At 37.7% G+C, this 14,254-nt stretch overlaps 2 protein-coding genes across 9 annotated transcripts in view; one reads left to right on the plus strand and one right to left on the minus strand.

The window, feature by feature from the left end:
• The first annotated feature begins 3,878 nt into the window (after positions 1–3,878).
• LOC106055448 (sex peptide receptor-related protein 2-like) lies at positions 3,879–4,973 on the plus strand. Its single transcript, XM_013211708.2, has one exon. It carries the CDS (start codon positions 3,879–3,881, stop codon positions 4,971–4,973), a length of 1,095 nt encoding a protein of 364 aa, XP_013067162.2.
• A 4,320-nt stretch (positions 4,974–9,293) lies between these two features.
• Positions 9,294–14,254, minus strand: part of LOC106055455 (synaptotagmin-14-like) — a 98,630-nt gene continuing 93,669 nt past the window's right edge. For 3 of the 8 annotated variants that reach the window (XM_056022568.1, XM_056022567.1, XM_056022566.1), the window contains exons 8-10: positions 13,166–13,355; positions 11,751–11,963; positions 9,296–10,667 (exon numbers count right to left, since the gene is read on the minus strand). In XM_056022568.1, the coding sequence (XP_055878543.1) occupies positions 10,567–10,667; positions 11,751–11,963; positions 13,166–13,355 (504 nt within the window). In that variant the 3' untranslated portion in view covers positions 9,296–10,566. Of the gene's footprint in view, positions 10,668–11,750; positions 11,964–13,165; positions 13,356–14,254 lie in introns of all 8 variants that reach the window. The other 5 variants (XM_056022562.1, XM_056022563.1, XM_056022561.1 and 2 more) reach the window with 2 other exon arrangements.

Genomic DNA, 14,254 nt, shown 5'->3' on the forward strand with positions numbered 1-14,254 from the left:
TTTTGTCAGTGGCTAGTGCACAGAGAAAGTCTATGTACAGCTGTCGCCATTTATGGCACTTTTTAAAATCATCTTTTGAAAGTCCATTACAAATATTTGATTCATTTAAAATTAATTTATTTTACTATCCTGAACGGTTTTCTGTTTCAATAGTCTTTGGACATTCTCTTTTCTTTTTACTTCTGTCAGTGTATTGTGACGTCAGAGTGGTGCTAAAAAAAATGTTTGACTTGAAGTCATTTAAACTCTCGGCACCTATGTGATTGTTTGCACAATATATTCATTTCGAAAACGAGGCAGTGCTCTAAAATGATATGATTTTTTGCACCCTGATTTCTTATATAACCTACTAACATGCTCATCAAATAAAGAAGTAGGTATTTAATAATAATAACAATAATCATAATAATAATAATAATAATAATAATAGATCTAGATCTTAAAAGTTTGTCTACGAAGATAGTAGATCAAAGTAAACAAATTAACGCACGTTCATTTCTGTTTGATCTATTTAATTTTGAGGAGAATTAGAACGTGCCCGTTGCTTCTTCCAGGACAATGATGAATAAGGAATAAAGTACGCAGGCGTTAGAGTCTAAATAAATTATTATTCACCAATGAGTCGAGTGTTTACTGAGGGTAATTCACAACCTCATGACCAAACACAAGAGGTCGGTCTACTCCCTGACTCGCACCCCACACAATTGAGAGGTGCTGTTGGTGGTAGAACAAGAGGAGCCAAAAGGATCAAATGGACGAGAGAAATGAATATAGACATTATCAAATCGTTCTTCCTTATAAATAACTGTGATGATAAACCTCTCCCAGGTTACAGGAAAAAATCTTCCAGAAATTCAACAAAATATATCATAATCTAAGCCTTACAAAGCAGAATGTTGTAGACAGACGGTCTGTAATAATTAAAAAATGCAATTTGACCCCTACAGAAATTGACGTGATAAGAAGTAGGTCATGAGCAGGGGCGCACTGCGTCATGAGCAGGGGCGCACTGCGTCATGAGCAGGGGCGCACTGCGTATCAAAATCGGCCCGGTCATTTTCCATTTAACCCGGCCCACAAATGGCATGTCATACTATATGTGTATAATAGATGTAGATAAAGTTTAATAATGCATCGGAGACTGGATGTATGCTGGCGTAGGCCTACGTACTGTATCTTATTTATGCATGTATGTAGTCTGAAAACTACCAACAGTACAATAGCAGCCTTAATGAGTTTGAAATGAATATATTGTTATATCTCTGCTCCTACATTGAAGCGTATGGTGCGCACCAGGGCACTGTTAAAGACGAGTGAGTGGGTAGAAACAAGATGGTGGACTGTTGATTCCAGCCAAGTAGATAGAGAGACAGAATAGAGATAGGTTAGAAGCTTAGAACAGCCTGAGCTGTAGAAGGGATCATAGCCAGTGTTGTCAGCGGATGAAAAGCAGTGTAGGTGGGCTGGTCAGGAAGAGGTCTTGTGAGGAAACTGTGGAAAGGGTCGTTCCTGTTAGTGCAAGACATTTCTTTTAGTGTATGTAGGCCTATACTATCGTTCATGAGAGACACGTAATGTGACCTGTGTTAGTGGCAAGGTAGAGAGCCCTGTTGGAACGTTAAGACATAGGCGGCAACAGTGAACGGTGTATGTAAGTGGAAGGCAGTGGCGGAGACACTGAACCATGCAGGCCAGAGCAGCTAAATGAATTCATAGACAACATAAGACATTTATGTTAATTCTGATCGTCTAATATCTTGTAAAAAAAATATCTTTTAGATAAACATCACTCAATTCTTCACTTTTATTCTTTGTTGAGTGTTTACAATATTATTAAATGTTTTGGAAACTTTTTGGTTTTACTTATAGATTACAAATATTACTTCATATAATATATAGCTTTCATATAGCGCTACTTTCATGATTATAGGATGCCCAGAACGCTTTGGTCCAATGTCATTTGTGGACCAGTGGGGGTTAGGAGGGGGTATCTGGGAGAAGGTTTTCCGAGCTGCCTTTAGGCACTCAGTAAACGCAAGTTGCAAAGTTAATACACCAGCATTTGGGTTTGACACATAATTTGATCGGTAAGGATACTCCTTCTTATTACAAATACTCACCACAAAAGGTTCTCGAGTCTACTGATCATCTACTGTACTGGGATAGAGGCCTATTTTGACCGACAAAGCGGAAGATTTTAATCGCCCTGATTTGCTGCTCATCGATAAAAAAAGAAAAGGCCGCTACCATTATTGACATCGCCGTACCACTAACTCATAAGTTAAGAAAACCTGAGCAGGAAAAACAACGAAAATATGGGAACCTTGGCTTGGAGATTAAGCGTCAATGGAAGTTATCTAAAACAACAATATACCCCATTGTTATATCAACTGAGGGGATAATAACAACTGACCTCACAGACACCTTCAAGGCCCTTAACATTCATAGGAACATTCTCGTTGCCTGTCAGAGGGCGGTACTGCTGCAGACCTGCCACATCACCAGAAAATTCCTCAGTGGAAACTGATAAAGGGACTAAGATGAATTTTGATTCCCTTTAACGAAACTCTGTCTGTCTGTCTGAGATTAATGGAGAGTGAGTTCCAAACCTTTGGTCCGTGCACTGAAAAAGCCCGCAGATCGTAGCTTTTGAGGGAGAAACGTTGAGTCCATTGAGCGCAGGGCTCTCTGGTGGACATATGGAGTAATCAGTTCGCTAAGGTACAAGGCCATCTCATTGTTATATATACACTGATGACAAAGTGTGGCGACCTTGTAATCGATTCTCGCTTTCACGGGCCAATGGAGCGTGCGCAAGAGCGTAGTAGCAGAATCTTGGTGACAGGTTTGTGGGGACTTTTTTACAACGCCGCCCGTGCAATGAGTGGACTCTCGTCTACCCGTGGGCATCCCCACAGGAGTCTTGTGTTGCTACCCATTTAGCCTAGCCACTTCCTCTAATGGCCGTTTCCACGCTGGCGCCACGATGAGGCAGGGCAACGTGCCCGCGCCCTTGCAGACCTGACTTATGTGTGGGTCGAAAGATAGTGTTGAGTCGAAGAAAACTCCAAGATTCCGCACTACATGGACAAAAGGAACATGGCAGTTCGTGATAAAAAGAGAATCTGTGCTTTCAACTTTTGAGACGTTGTTCCGAGTGCCTATCTTAATTATTTCTGTCTTATCTTCGTTCATCTTGAGCTTATTTTCAACCATCCAATCGCTCACCTTTGCAACGGTACTACTGATTTTCTCTGCCAGATGCGACACCTCTGTAAGTCTACTCTATTTTACTAAAATTCTCCTCTCAGGTTAGAGTGTAAGTAGACTTATCGACTGATATCAGAAATAATGAGCTAGTTCCTTGTCAAATCCTTCGTTACGTGTGCGAAATGAAATCATTACAGCATAATTACAAGATGATTGATAAATTAAGTCATTACAATTCCAAAAACTATTATTACGTTCACCTATAATGACGTCATACCATATTATCGTCAGAACCATGATTGGTCAATTATCACAAGCCACTATTATGTCATAATGAGACCACACTGTAACTGTAATCAGTAACTCAAACATATACACCAAAGCAATTGTAAAACATATTTTAAAACACATTACCCATTTAAAACCCAAAGCAGATAATTATATACATAATTAAGATATTTCTAAAATTACCATTTAGTCGCACGTTAAACGTAAAGCCTATTGCACTTTATTTAATTTTGTTCTATAACATTACTTCCCCTTTTCTTTGGTTCAACGCGTCTATAGATACTTCGTTTATTTTAACTCTGGTCACTAGAGAGCTTTGGCTTTACATTTGAATTAATTTGACAAAGAGTTCAGTATTGACGTTAATTCTTTCGATAGAGATGTCGTCTGCAAATGCCAATAAAAGCACGTCATATTCAGACATTAGCTTTCATAACGTCACAGTCAACTTAAGTCTTACAAGTCTGGTGAGGCCCGAGGCGAAAGACTTCATTTTGACTTTGATTAATGACGGGATAGAGTCTCAACAAGATGTCTACCTCAGATGTCTGCTACTTCCGGTGCTGGGGCTGTGTGGGTTGGTCGGTAACGCCCTGAACATGGTCATCCTATCCCACCACGGCTTTGCGGAGACAACCAACATCATTCTTGTGTCCTTATCCGCTTCCGATTTCTTCTTTTCCTTGTCACAAATTTTTCGTCGGGCCCGTTGCGCCATCCAGCTCTTCGACGTGGCCGCGGGCGTCACCGCTGAGACCCTGATGCAGGTGTACGTCATCCCTTTCAACACCCTCATGCTAGTGGTCAGTATTTGTCACGTGGTCTTCATTTCCATCGAGAGGCTGTTTGCCGTCTGCTTTCCTTTCCATGTCTCAAGAATATACCGGAAGAGGCGCGTCAAAATGGCGGTGCTGTTTCTGTATGCGTACCCAACTGTAATGGGATTTCCCAATTTGTTTCGGCTGACCTTCGACTGGGTGCACGAGCCGAAGTACAACGCTACAGTGGCGAAGGCCAAGTTCACACAATTCCTGACGGACCATTTCGATACCATCATCATGTACGGCACAGTCGTCTTCAACAACATGTTCACCACGCTCAGCCTCGCTTTCATTTTCGCGTGCTCGGTGGCCGTCATTGTTCGACTCTTCACCAATCGGATTCGACACTCCGACCTTAACCTGGCCTTGACCTCAAAGCCCAAAGAGCTGCGGGTTATGAAGACCCTGCTTACCGTCTGCTTTGTGTGTCTGGTGGTCTGCGTGCCATCCACGGTGCTGGACATGTACATACTCTACTGCAATTCTATCCTGGACACCAGCGCGATGTATCACATTGGTCAGTCTGTAAACGACATCTTGTATCAGGTCAACGCTTCGGTCAATTTCTTTATCTACGTAAGCATGAGCTCGAAGTTTGCTAAAACGTATAAAGTATTGTTCTGTAAAAGAAAAGAAACTAAGCCAACTTTTTAAACACAACGGTTCGAAACACAGTAACCTGATCTTTGTTGACATTTCGAATTTTAAGATCCGGTTAAACTTTTTAATCCATAAAATACAGACCTACTAGCAGGCGCAGAAGAGGGAAAGAATTAACTTAAATAGACGGCCAGCGGATAACGTCTTTGTCTGCAGGAGACGCGGGAAAACATGCTGGTCGAAACTGGGTCTGCAAGTTCATGTGAAACACTGCACGCATCATTAATCTTCGAAATCGACGACATCGCCATTAGTATTAAAAGATTCAAAAGCGATTACGTTTTACAGAGCTAACAATGGAAAAAAAAATTGTATTGCTTTTAAACCACAGTCTTCTACACACCTAAAGCGCTTGTTATTTTATAGTTATCTGCCATTTATAAACATCCATAGACATATATAAATATAGACTGGAAAAAGGAAATGACTTCATGTAACTTGAAAACATGTATATCTATTGTTGTCGGATTTCCGAATTCTGAAAAGTTGCACGATCTTCAGTCTTAGAGATTAAACAAAACTACACTGCTGTATAATAAAGTACACAAAATTGCAAGTCACAAATTTTCGTTTCATAAAACTCTTTTATCGGCCAGTCTATATTTATGTATGTCTATGTAAACATCTGAATGAAACGCAACTTAGGGTTTCTGAGACAAAAATGTCAAAGCTTGTGAATATTTTCAGAAAAAAACAACAATCCCAAACATCAACCAAATAAATGTTATATAGTTTGACTGTGTGTTTTGTGAGACACATTTATTAGATCAGTGTCTCCTGCAGGTGTCTGTTAGTTATTCATACATTTAATAGTTGTTTACCCTAAAAAAAACAACAGAACATGCCCTTAAAAGATGTTTATTGCTAATGTGTCTAGTGTATAGAAGGCTCAACATCAGATTTGTTCTTGCTAGCATATGAGATTTATGATTTGATTTCAATATTCCGTATGTTTCATCAGGAATGAAGATTAGTATTTGCTAGCCTAGACACTAGATAAATCAGGCAAGTCGATCTTTGGCTAGGTTACCATGACAACATATTTAAAAAAAAATACATTGACTTAAAGTTTGTAGGCACATTATTTATTAAATAAATGAACAAGGCTTTCATTTTATGTACATACAAAGACACATGCAGAACTGAAAAGGTTAAAGTTATTACAGAAGCAAGGCCATCTGACTTACATCCTTGTTAGCAGTTAGCAAGTCAAACATATGAATAATGTACAATTACTTTAACATGTAATTTATAGGAAACGATCATCTCTATATTGTTCCCAAAATATCAAAATCTATCACGTGACCGCTTTTGGAGGAAGTGACGACTTGGTTGTTAAGGTAAACAAGAGTATGGCGCTGAACAAGACACAAATAATCAATTAATTTGTAGAGAGTAAGCCTTGTTTTGTTTTAAAGGATCAGTTAACAACACCAACTTCCGGTTATAATCAGAGTGGTAAACTTGTGTGTCAAAACAAATAGTAATTCCACATTGCCATATCCTTTACAACTTTACATCCTTATAATATTATTTAATAAAATTTACAATTAAAGTTTAAAAAAAAAAAGACAAAGTAAAGAGAATATATGAATTACATGTGGTTGTAAGTGTTTGGAGATGAGGGCGCTATATTTACATTTTACAAGTTACAAGGTAAGCTTTACCGTACCGGAGTGGGTATATATGTTATGTTATTTTTTTTTTTGTCTTTAAATATACGAGATTCGTTATGAAAAAATGGTGTACAGATATTGACAAAAGTGTTGTTCAATACTGTTTGATATCGTATTTTTTAAAAATTATCATAAAACCTCTTTCTTTCACAATAACTGACACCTTTTAAATTGTTTGAAACCATTCATCACCCTCTGAAATGTTTTGATTACTTCCCTTACGATGAGGATAATTAGTAAGAAACTAAGAAACGCCTTTACAACATATAAAGATATAGATGAAAACATTGATTGAATAATTCTCTGCATTGAAATAAAAAAACAAAACAATGGATTCTTGAAAGCAATGATGCCAAAACTTTTTGTCTTAAGGGCCGATTCAGATTTCCGGAATTTGAATAACGAGCCGTATATGACACTCGGGTCGTAGGATGGGAATCAGGGTTTGACAGCATTTACCAGGAGCCTGGAGTGAGTTAGCTCATTAGACTGGCGTGTCTCAGTTGGCCGATGTTTCTAGTTTTAGGAATCCCCCGCACCCCCAAAGAACTGGAAAAATCAAGTGTAGGCCTAATTTCTCCTTTCAAAGGCCAAGACTTTGTACCAAAGAGAAACAGCTGCTATACAAATCAACTATAACCAAGTCAGATTGTAGTTCCTGTCAGGGGCGGACTGGGTGTCAAAGTCGGCTGCGGCATTATGTTAAGATCATGGCTACAAATGTGATGCCATATGTAAATGATCCATTCGTACCTGTATGAAATATCTTATGCCGTCATGCTTACGTCATTACGGCGCCTGGGGTACGAAAACGCATTTCTATACATTTTTCAAATTAGCTTTAATTTGTTTAATATGATAATAAGGCCTACACTAAAATTCATTCCGAGACCTTTAAACTTTTGTCACCATAAATGGAATAGTATCATTTTTAAAAAAGTTAGGATCTACACAGTAGTAATAAAAAAAAGTTAATACCAATTACTTGCCTTGTATTTCTTTCATATAACAACGGCTTCGTAAAGTCGCTTCGTAAAGTACAAATGATAATAATAATAATATTGAAGAAATATACAATAAAAATGTACAAAATATTTGGGAATTATTCTTGTCTGAGAATGGAGCCTTAAAACAATTGATGCTATAAATTTAAGTAACATATTTCTTTCATGTTCTGTTGTCCGATGTTTACTGGTTTAATACAAAACATTTCTTTCAAAAGTGATATGCGATTTTCTAAAAATTGCAGAGCTAAAGAGGAGGATCCTAGCGATGGAATTGAGATGCTACAGAAACATCCCAGGTATCACATTTAAAGACCGCATCACAAACGAGGAGGTTAGAAACTGGATTAGTACAGCAATGGAATCCCACGATCACCTGCTAACTACTGTCGAAAACGCAAACTAAAACTCTATGGTTATATCACAAAGACCTTCCTTCAAGGAACAGTACCAGGAAAAAGAAGAGGCAGACAGAGAAAGTGATGGGAAGACAACATATAAGAATGGACGGGCCTGCCATTTTTAGAGATTCTATCCAAGGCAAAAGACAAAGAGAAATGGAGAAAGACTGTCAACGGATCTTGTGTGGTGCCCCAACGGTCCAACAGACTAAGTGATAGGTAAATATGACTTTCACGTTACAATTTCAGTGCCTATATGTTTACTAAATGTTTTGAAATGACCAATGAAAACTTGTTACAATTCCTGGCTTACAGTCTCTATAAATACTGGCCTATACAAACTGGCATATCGTCTGCTGATTACATCATCCGTTGTCTGCTTAGGCTTGACTGACGCAATATATAAATAAACAGCTTATGAAAGAAAACTAGAGAGTAAAATATCTGATCATGTTAGGCCGTCTATCTTTTGAGTATACAAAAATGAAAAAAAAAGTTTTTTTATTTAATAAATGTACAAGTTATGACTTTTTAAAACTTATTGAACAAAATATGTCCATGTTTTCAGATAACAAAAGACGCATAGGATAGGCTATAGAAATATTCAATTATTTAATGTTTCTGTAGTGTGATATATACATTACAAATAATAGCTCAGATGCCAAATTCAAACCTAGAGTTCGACATCAGGGCTGTAATTAGACCTGAACAGGCCCTAAGCTATTTGAGATATGGGGCCATTTAGGGGCTACTCTAAGTCCATATTATATATATATATATATATATATATATATATATATATATATATATATATATATATATATATATATATATATATATATGCTAAATATATCTGGAGATCCCTGTAGCTGATGTTGCCTATAGGTAACTGCGGCCCTGAACGACATCATCTGCAACAAATGCTTCCAGTGTTGTAAATCTATCTCACAGTTTGGTCCACATAGCCAAGAAGAATTCTACTTCCTTAGCCTGTGGCTGAGCGGTAAAGCGATCGGCTTTTGAACCAAGAGTCCCGTGTTCTAATCCTGGGATTTTAAATTTCGGGATCTTTGGGCGCCTCTAAGTCTACCCTACTCTAATGGGTACCTGATATTAGTTGGGGAAAAGTAAAGGCGGTTGGTCGTTGTGATAGTTACATGACACTATCGTTAACCGTTGGCCACTGAAACAGATGACCTTTACATCATCTGCCCCATAGACCTCAAGGTCTGAAAGGGGGACTTTACTACTAACCTCCTACTAATTCTTTAATATTTTTAGTTGTTTATATTTTTAAAATTAAATTTACATCGATCCTGAACAGTAAATTACCTTGTTTTTTTTATGTTTTATCAACCCCAAATTTCTTTTACTAGCTAAAATGTTATATTGAGAAATCAAAGAAGTTTCATCCAGAAAATAACAAAACAAATCAAAACAAAAAAAAACTTCATCAGTATGTTATTGTTTTTAAAGCGTATGGTACTGTACATAGATTAAAATAATGTACACATATAGAGACAAGAATTAGTTTGTAATATTACAAAAAAAGGAAACGCTGCATTGTTATGTTTCATTATAAAATTTAGGAAAGAGAATTATTAAGTCTACCATAAGTTGAATGATGTTTTATATGGTGAGCAGACTTGATAGCTGTTCTTAAACTTCACCATTGAACCACAGTGTTAATCAGCCTTAGTAGATGCGGCAGCAATGTCTAGGTTACAATTCTTTGAGGCGTTTGAAAATGCATATTACTCTCCTAAGGAGTGAGATTACTGTCTGTAGATATGCCAGGGTACATTTTCTCAGACTCATCATTGCATCCTCGTGGAAACGTCTGCAAGAGGAAACAGAGAGGTCAACAGGGAACAGTACCCTCCAGTTGGTTGACCTCAGTACCAAGTACATTGCGCATGGTCAGAAAGGTAACAATAAATCAAGTGTTGGTTAAATGAACTGTTAGCATACAGAACAGATCATTGGTGAGGAGTGGTTTGTTTTTTCATTCCTTAACTCTGGGAAAATAATCCTTCTTTTTAAAGCAAGTTCTACTTTTTAATGGGCTTTGCAAAAGGTATGGCGATGAGTCTCAACGCAAAGCAATGATTGGTGTGTTCTGTTCTCAAAAAGAAATATGCTATTTCCAATTCTGAGGAAGGAGGCTGATCTGGGAATGGAAGTTGATACGAAATGAAGTGATTTAAAAATCAGCAACAGTTAGAGGAACATATTCAATTTTCATGGCTTTTGATCATGGCATCATAACACGAAGCCAAGTTTATCTGAAGCTCTCATATCTGAAGCCATAACTGTTTGAAGCTAAGTGTTTTTAAAGTCTTTTGTTACATTTATTTAAAGCCATACACCAATTTATATTACTTGATCTACTCATCCAGTGGGCCCGACAACCCCAAACCTAAAGAACAAAAAAAGCTATGAAAAGCTGCATGCTTCGAAATGTACAATTTTTCTCATAGAAAATGTAATTATGCAAGAGAGAGAACTAGGACTCCAACAATATATGCCATCTACAGACTTGTTCCCCTTTACTTTCTCTCATATCCATCCAGTGGGAACTCTCTTCTTCACTACTGCTGTTCAGACCTGGGAAATAAATAGGAAACAAGCCATTACAACGTACCAAGCTTTTAAGTTAACTAAAGCCATTGTTTGTCTAGTTATTACCAACGGTTATTTGTGTGAAAAATATGTGAGCTAAAAGGTGGTCGACGTTACAGAGGTGCCCCACGAAAACGCTTTAAAGACCAGCTTAGGTGCCAACTTGCCTTAGCAGACATAGAAGAGAGCACCTGGTTGCATCCGCCCTCAGAACAAGATAGCTGGAGGTCATGAAGGTTTTATATAAAGGCCGCAGGATACACATTTGAGACTTATATATTTGTAATACATTTCATATAAAATGAAGTTCCCATTTCAGACCTTGTGGTCTATAGGGCAGATGATGTAAAGGTCATTCATTTATATGTCCTACGGATAACGAGGGTTTCATGACCAACTGCCTTTACTTTTTCCTAACTGTACTCAGTTAGGTACCCATTAGAGATGGGTGGACTCAGAGGCGTCCAAAGATTCCGAAATTAAAAATCCCAGTCTCTGGACTTCTTGACCCGCTGAGTTCATAAGACTCAGTTTCACGTAAGTATCTGTAGACACAGTCAACGAATGTCTATAATGAGAGAAACCAAGTGCTTTACCGCTCAGCCACCGCACCTTCAATACACATCATATTTATTTATTTATATAGGTGCCTGATGCCTGATCTGGAAACCACTGAGCAATCTAACCCAATCTAAGGTATATGACTCGTTATCTGAACCCTCCAGTTTGATCATGACAACGCAGAAGAATACTCTCGCGCCATGCATTTCACAAAACAAAAGTAACGTTCTAATTTCCAGTCTCTGTACCAAGCGGGATCAGACCAGAATTCATAAAGTAACAAAGTTATAACTCTAGAATACAAGACCCAAAAGTCGAACCTGGATCTGTAATTGGACAAACCAAAGTAAGCTCTTCTTCAACCTTTGCTAAACACAACCAGTCAAAAAGTAAGTACATTATGATTGGAGACTCTCTAGAAGCAGAAGTTTAGTGCTTGTTTGCTATCTTGAGACAGTGCATCACTAATCTTGAGAAAACCAACCAATCATTTCTTTCTTCACTTACCCAGAGAAAACCAACCAATCATTTCCTTCTTCTTCATACTCTTCTTGTTGTACACCGACACCATCAACGTCACTTCCGGTAATTGAAATAAGGCCACCTGAAGCATGAAGGTCTCTTTAAACAGAGGGTTTGGCTGACCTCTACGAATGGACGTCTTGCACCTCTGGACTTCTTGACCCGCTGAGTTCATCAGACTCAGTTTCACATAAGTATCTGTAGACACAGTCAACAAAATTACTATTATGGGAAAGAGTCTCTTAGTTATAGACCAGTAGTAAAAGTCCTAGTTCTTGTATATGTATTGGTCTCAAACACACAAAAGCATAATTAGAACAAAATACAATGTGAGATCTACAAATAATATAAATGTAAATCTTAAAGCACTACATTCTTAATTTAGTGCTAATTTTTTTGAACGTATACAATTACTTTAACGCAAGTAATGGCTAAATTAAAGTGTCAAATAGATGTCTCTAACCCTTTGCAGCAGTTAGCCTCTGACTTCCAAACAGCTGAATTAAATGTATTTAAAAAAAAAACAGCTAAGTATTTCTTGAATTTTTTAACTTTAAAAGCGCCCTTATATTTTTTTTTTCAAAGTTCAAATTTGAAGGTCTTCATTAGACCTATGTCACAATAGTTTTAAGCCTTTCCCCCCAAAATAATGTTAACAGATTACTCGAGGGAAAGGGAACTTATTGTTTACAAATGTATAACTCTCAATATATAAGGTCACAATGATCAGAGAGTTTTCTTTATCTTATCTTATCTTATGAAAAAAAGAAGATGGTTACGTCCTACGCGTCATGAATCTAGTCATGAGTGTTAACCAATGACTTAAATTCTGCCAAGTCACTGGTTTTCCAGGCTAGCTCAGGCAACCCATTCCATGCTCTAATAGCACTAGGGAAGAAGGAACATTTGTACAAATTTGTCCTAGCAATTGGAAAAAGGAATTCGTCTTTATCTTTGTGTCTATCAGAGTATTTTATTAAATTTTGTTTTTGTATTTGAAGATTATGGTTCAGTGATCAGTGTATTATGTATCACTATCATTGCTACTTTACTTTTAAGTCTTCTACCCTGAAGGGTCTCTAAAGTTAGTGATTTTTTACTTAAGGTTTTTCTCTTGTTATGAAAATGTCATTTTTACCTGAGCTTGTGAGAAAATTACAAAAGTTTATCGAGGCTAAATAAATACAATTACACGACTTGTAGGGAAGCTAAGTTTCTTATCTAAACACTAGCAGTAGTCTTCAACTCAACCAGAGTTCATGGTAGGTTTTTCTGGGTTAAGGAGCCGATATGTATCTAGTAAAAGTTCTCTAATCCCAAATTTAAATTCTGTGATAATAATGTATACAACTTCTACCAGTCGTGGAGAGAAAGGGAGATAAGTACATAATGTTTGTTACCTGGTGCCCTGTTCATGGCCATATTGCGGAAGTTACTTCCCTTTATGACCTCCACAGACAGTCGCCCAGTGGTGCCATTGTAGGCCAGGCCCATTAGCAGTTCGGGCATTCCTCCATGCTGTAGAGATTGATTGGACGAGCCACTGTCACTACGGGATAAGCTAGACACGTCAAAGCCAGAGTCCCCATGCTACGACCAGAAAAGGAAATATATTAAAATAAAACACCAACACCTTCCCACATAAAAACTTCAACCAAAGTGACATATTAAGTCCGACTTGACACTACAGCTAGAGGTAGTAGTAGCATTAGTAAAAAAAAATAAATAAACAAACAACAAACAAACAAACAAAAAAAGAATAGGATATTCTATAGTCGTTAATATTAGCTTAAAATGGTGACCGGTCATTTCATCCCCGGTCACTTTATCCCCGGTCACTTCATATTTAATTGGGGATGAAGTGACCAGGGGATGAAGTGACCAGGGGATGAAGTGACCAGGGGATGAAGTGACCGGGGATGAAGTGACCGGGGATGAAGTGACCGTGAACTTTTAAAATAAGAAAACAACAAGGAAACAGGCAGAAGTTAAACTTAGTTATTAAAAAAGAACGACATTATGCAATAAAAGAGGCTGCGAGAGTAGAGAACGAGGTGGCTGGGTCTCAGAGCGCCAACATGGCAAGCCGAAAGTCTGGTTTAAATTCTGGTGTACAGTGGGATTTTTAGCCGAATCATAGACGTTTTCTAGTGTCTAGATTACATTGGCGAAGAAAAGGATTTCTTTAGGGTTTAACACGCTCGCAATATGTTCACATACTTGATTCACCTTTTGGTATTGGCATGTGTATCTTGTACGGTTGTTAAATAAATGGACAACTTGAAAAAAGCATTCATGACTTATTTTTAATGGTAAACTATGAGAGGCGGAAGTAGAGATAATGACGTTAAGAATAACAACAATGTTGAACGACGGGGGAAATAACCTCAACCTCAAAATAATACACTTTCAGGTCCGTGTTCGGAAAAAATGTTTTACAAGCCTCGGATGTTGATTCAGAGTTGTAGATAATCTATTTCCTAGTCCGA

This window comes from Biomphalaria glabrata, chromosome 3 (genome assembly GCF_947242115.1).
Source record: "Biomphalaria glabrata chromosome 3, xgBioGlab47.1, whole genome shotgun sequence".
Lineage (NCBI taxonomy): Eukaryota > Metazoa > Mollusca > Gastropoda > Planorbidae > Biomphalaria > Biomphalaria glabrata.

Coding starts and splice junctions, on each gene's coding strand:
- LOC106055448 (XM_013211708.2), top strand. CDS start 3,879: ATGTCGTCTGCAAATGCCAATAAAAGCACGTCATATTCAGACATTAGC.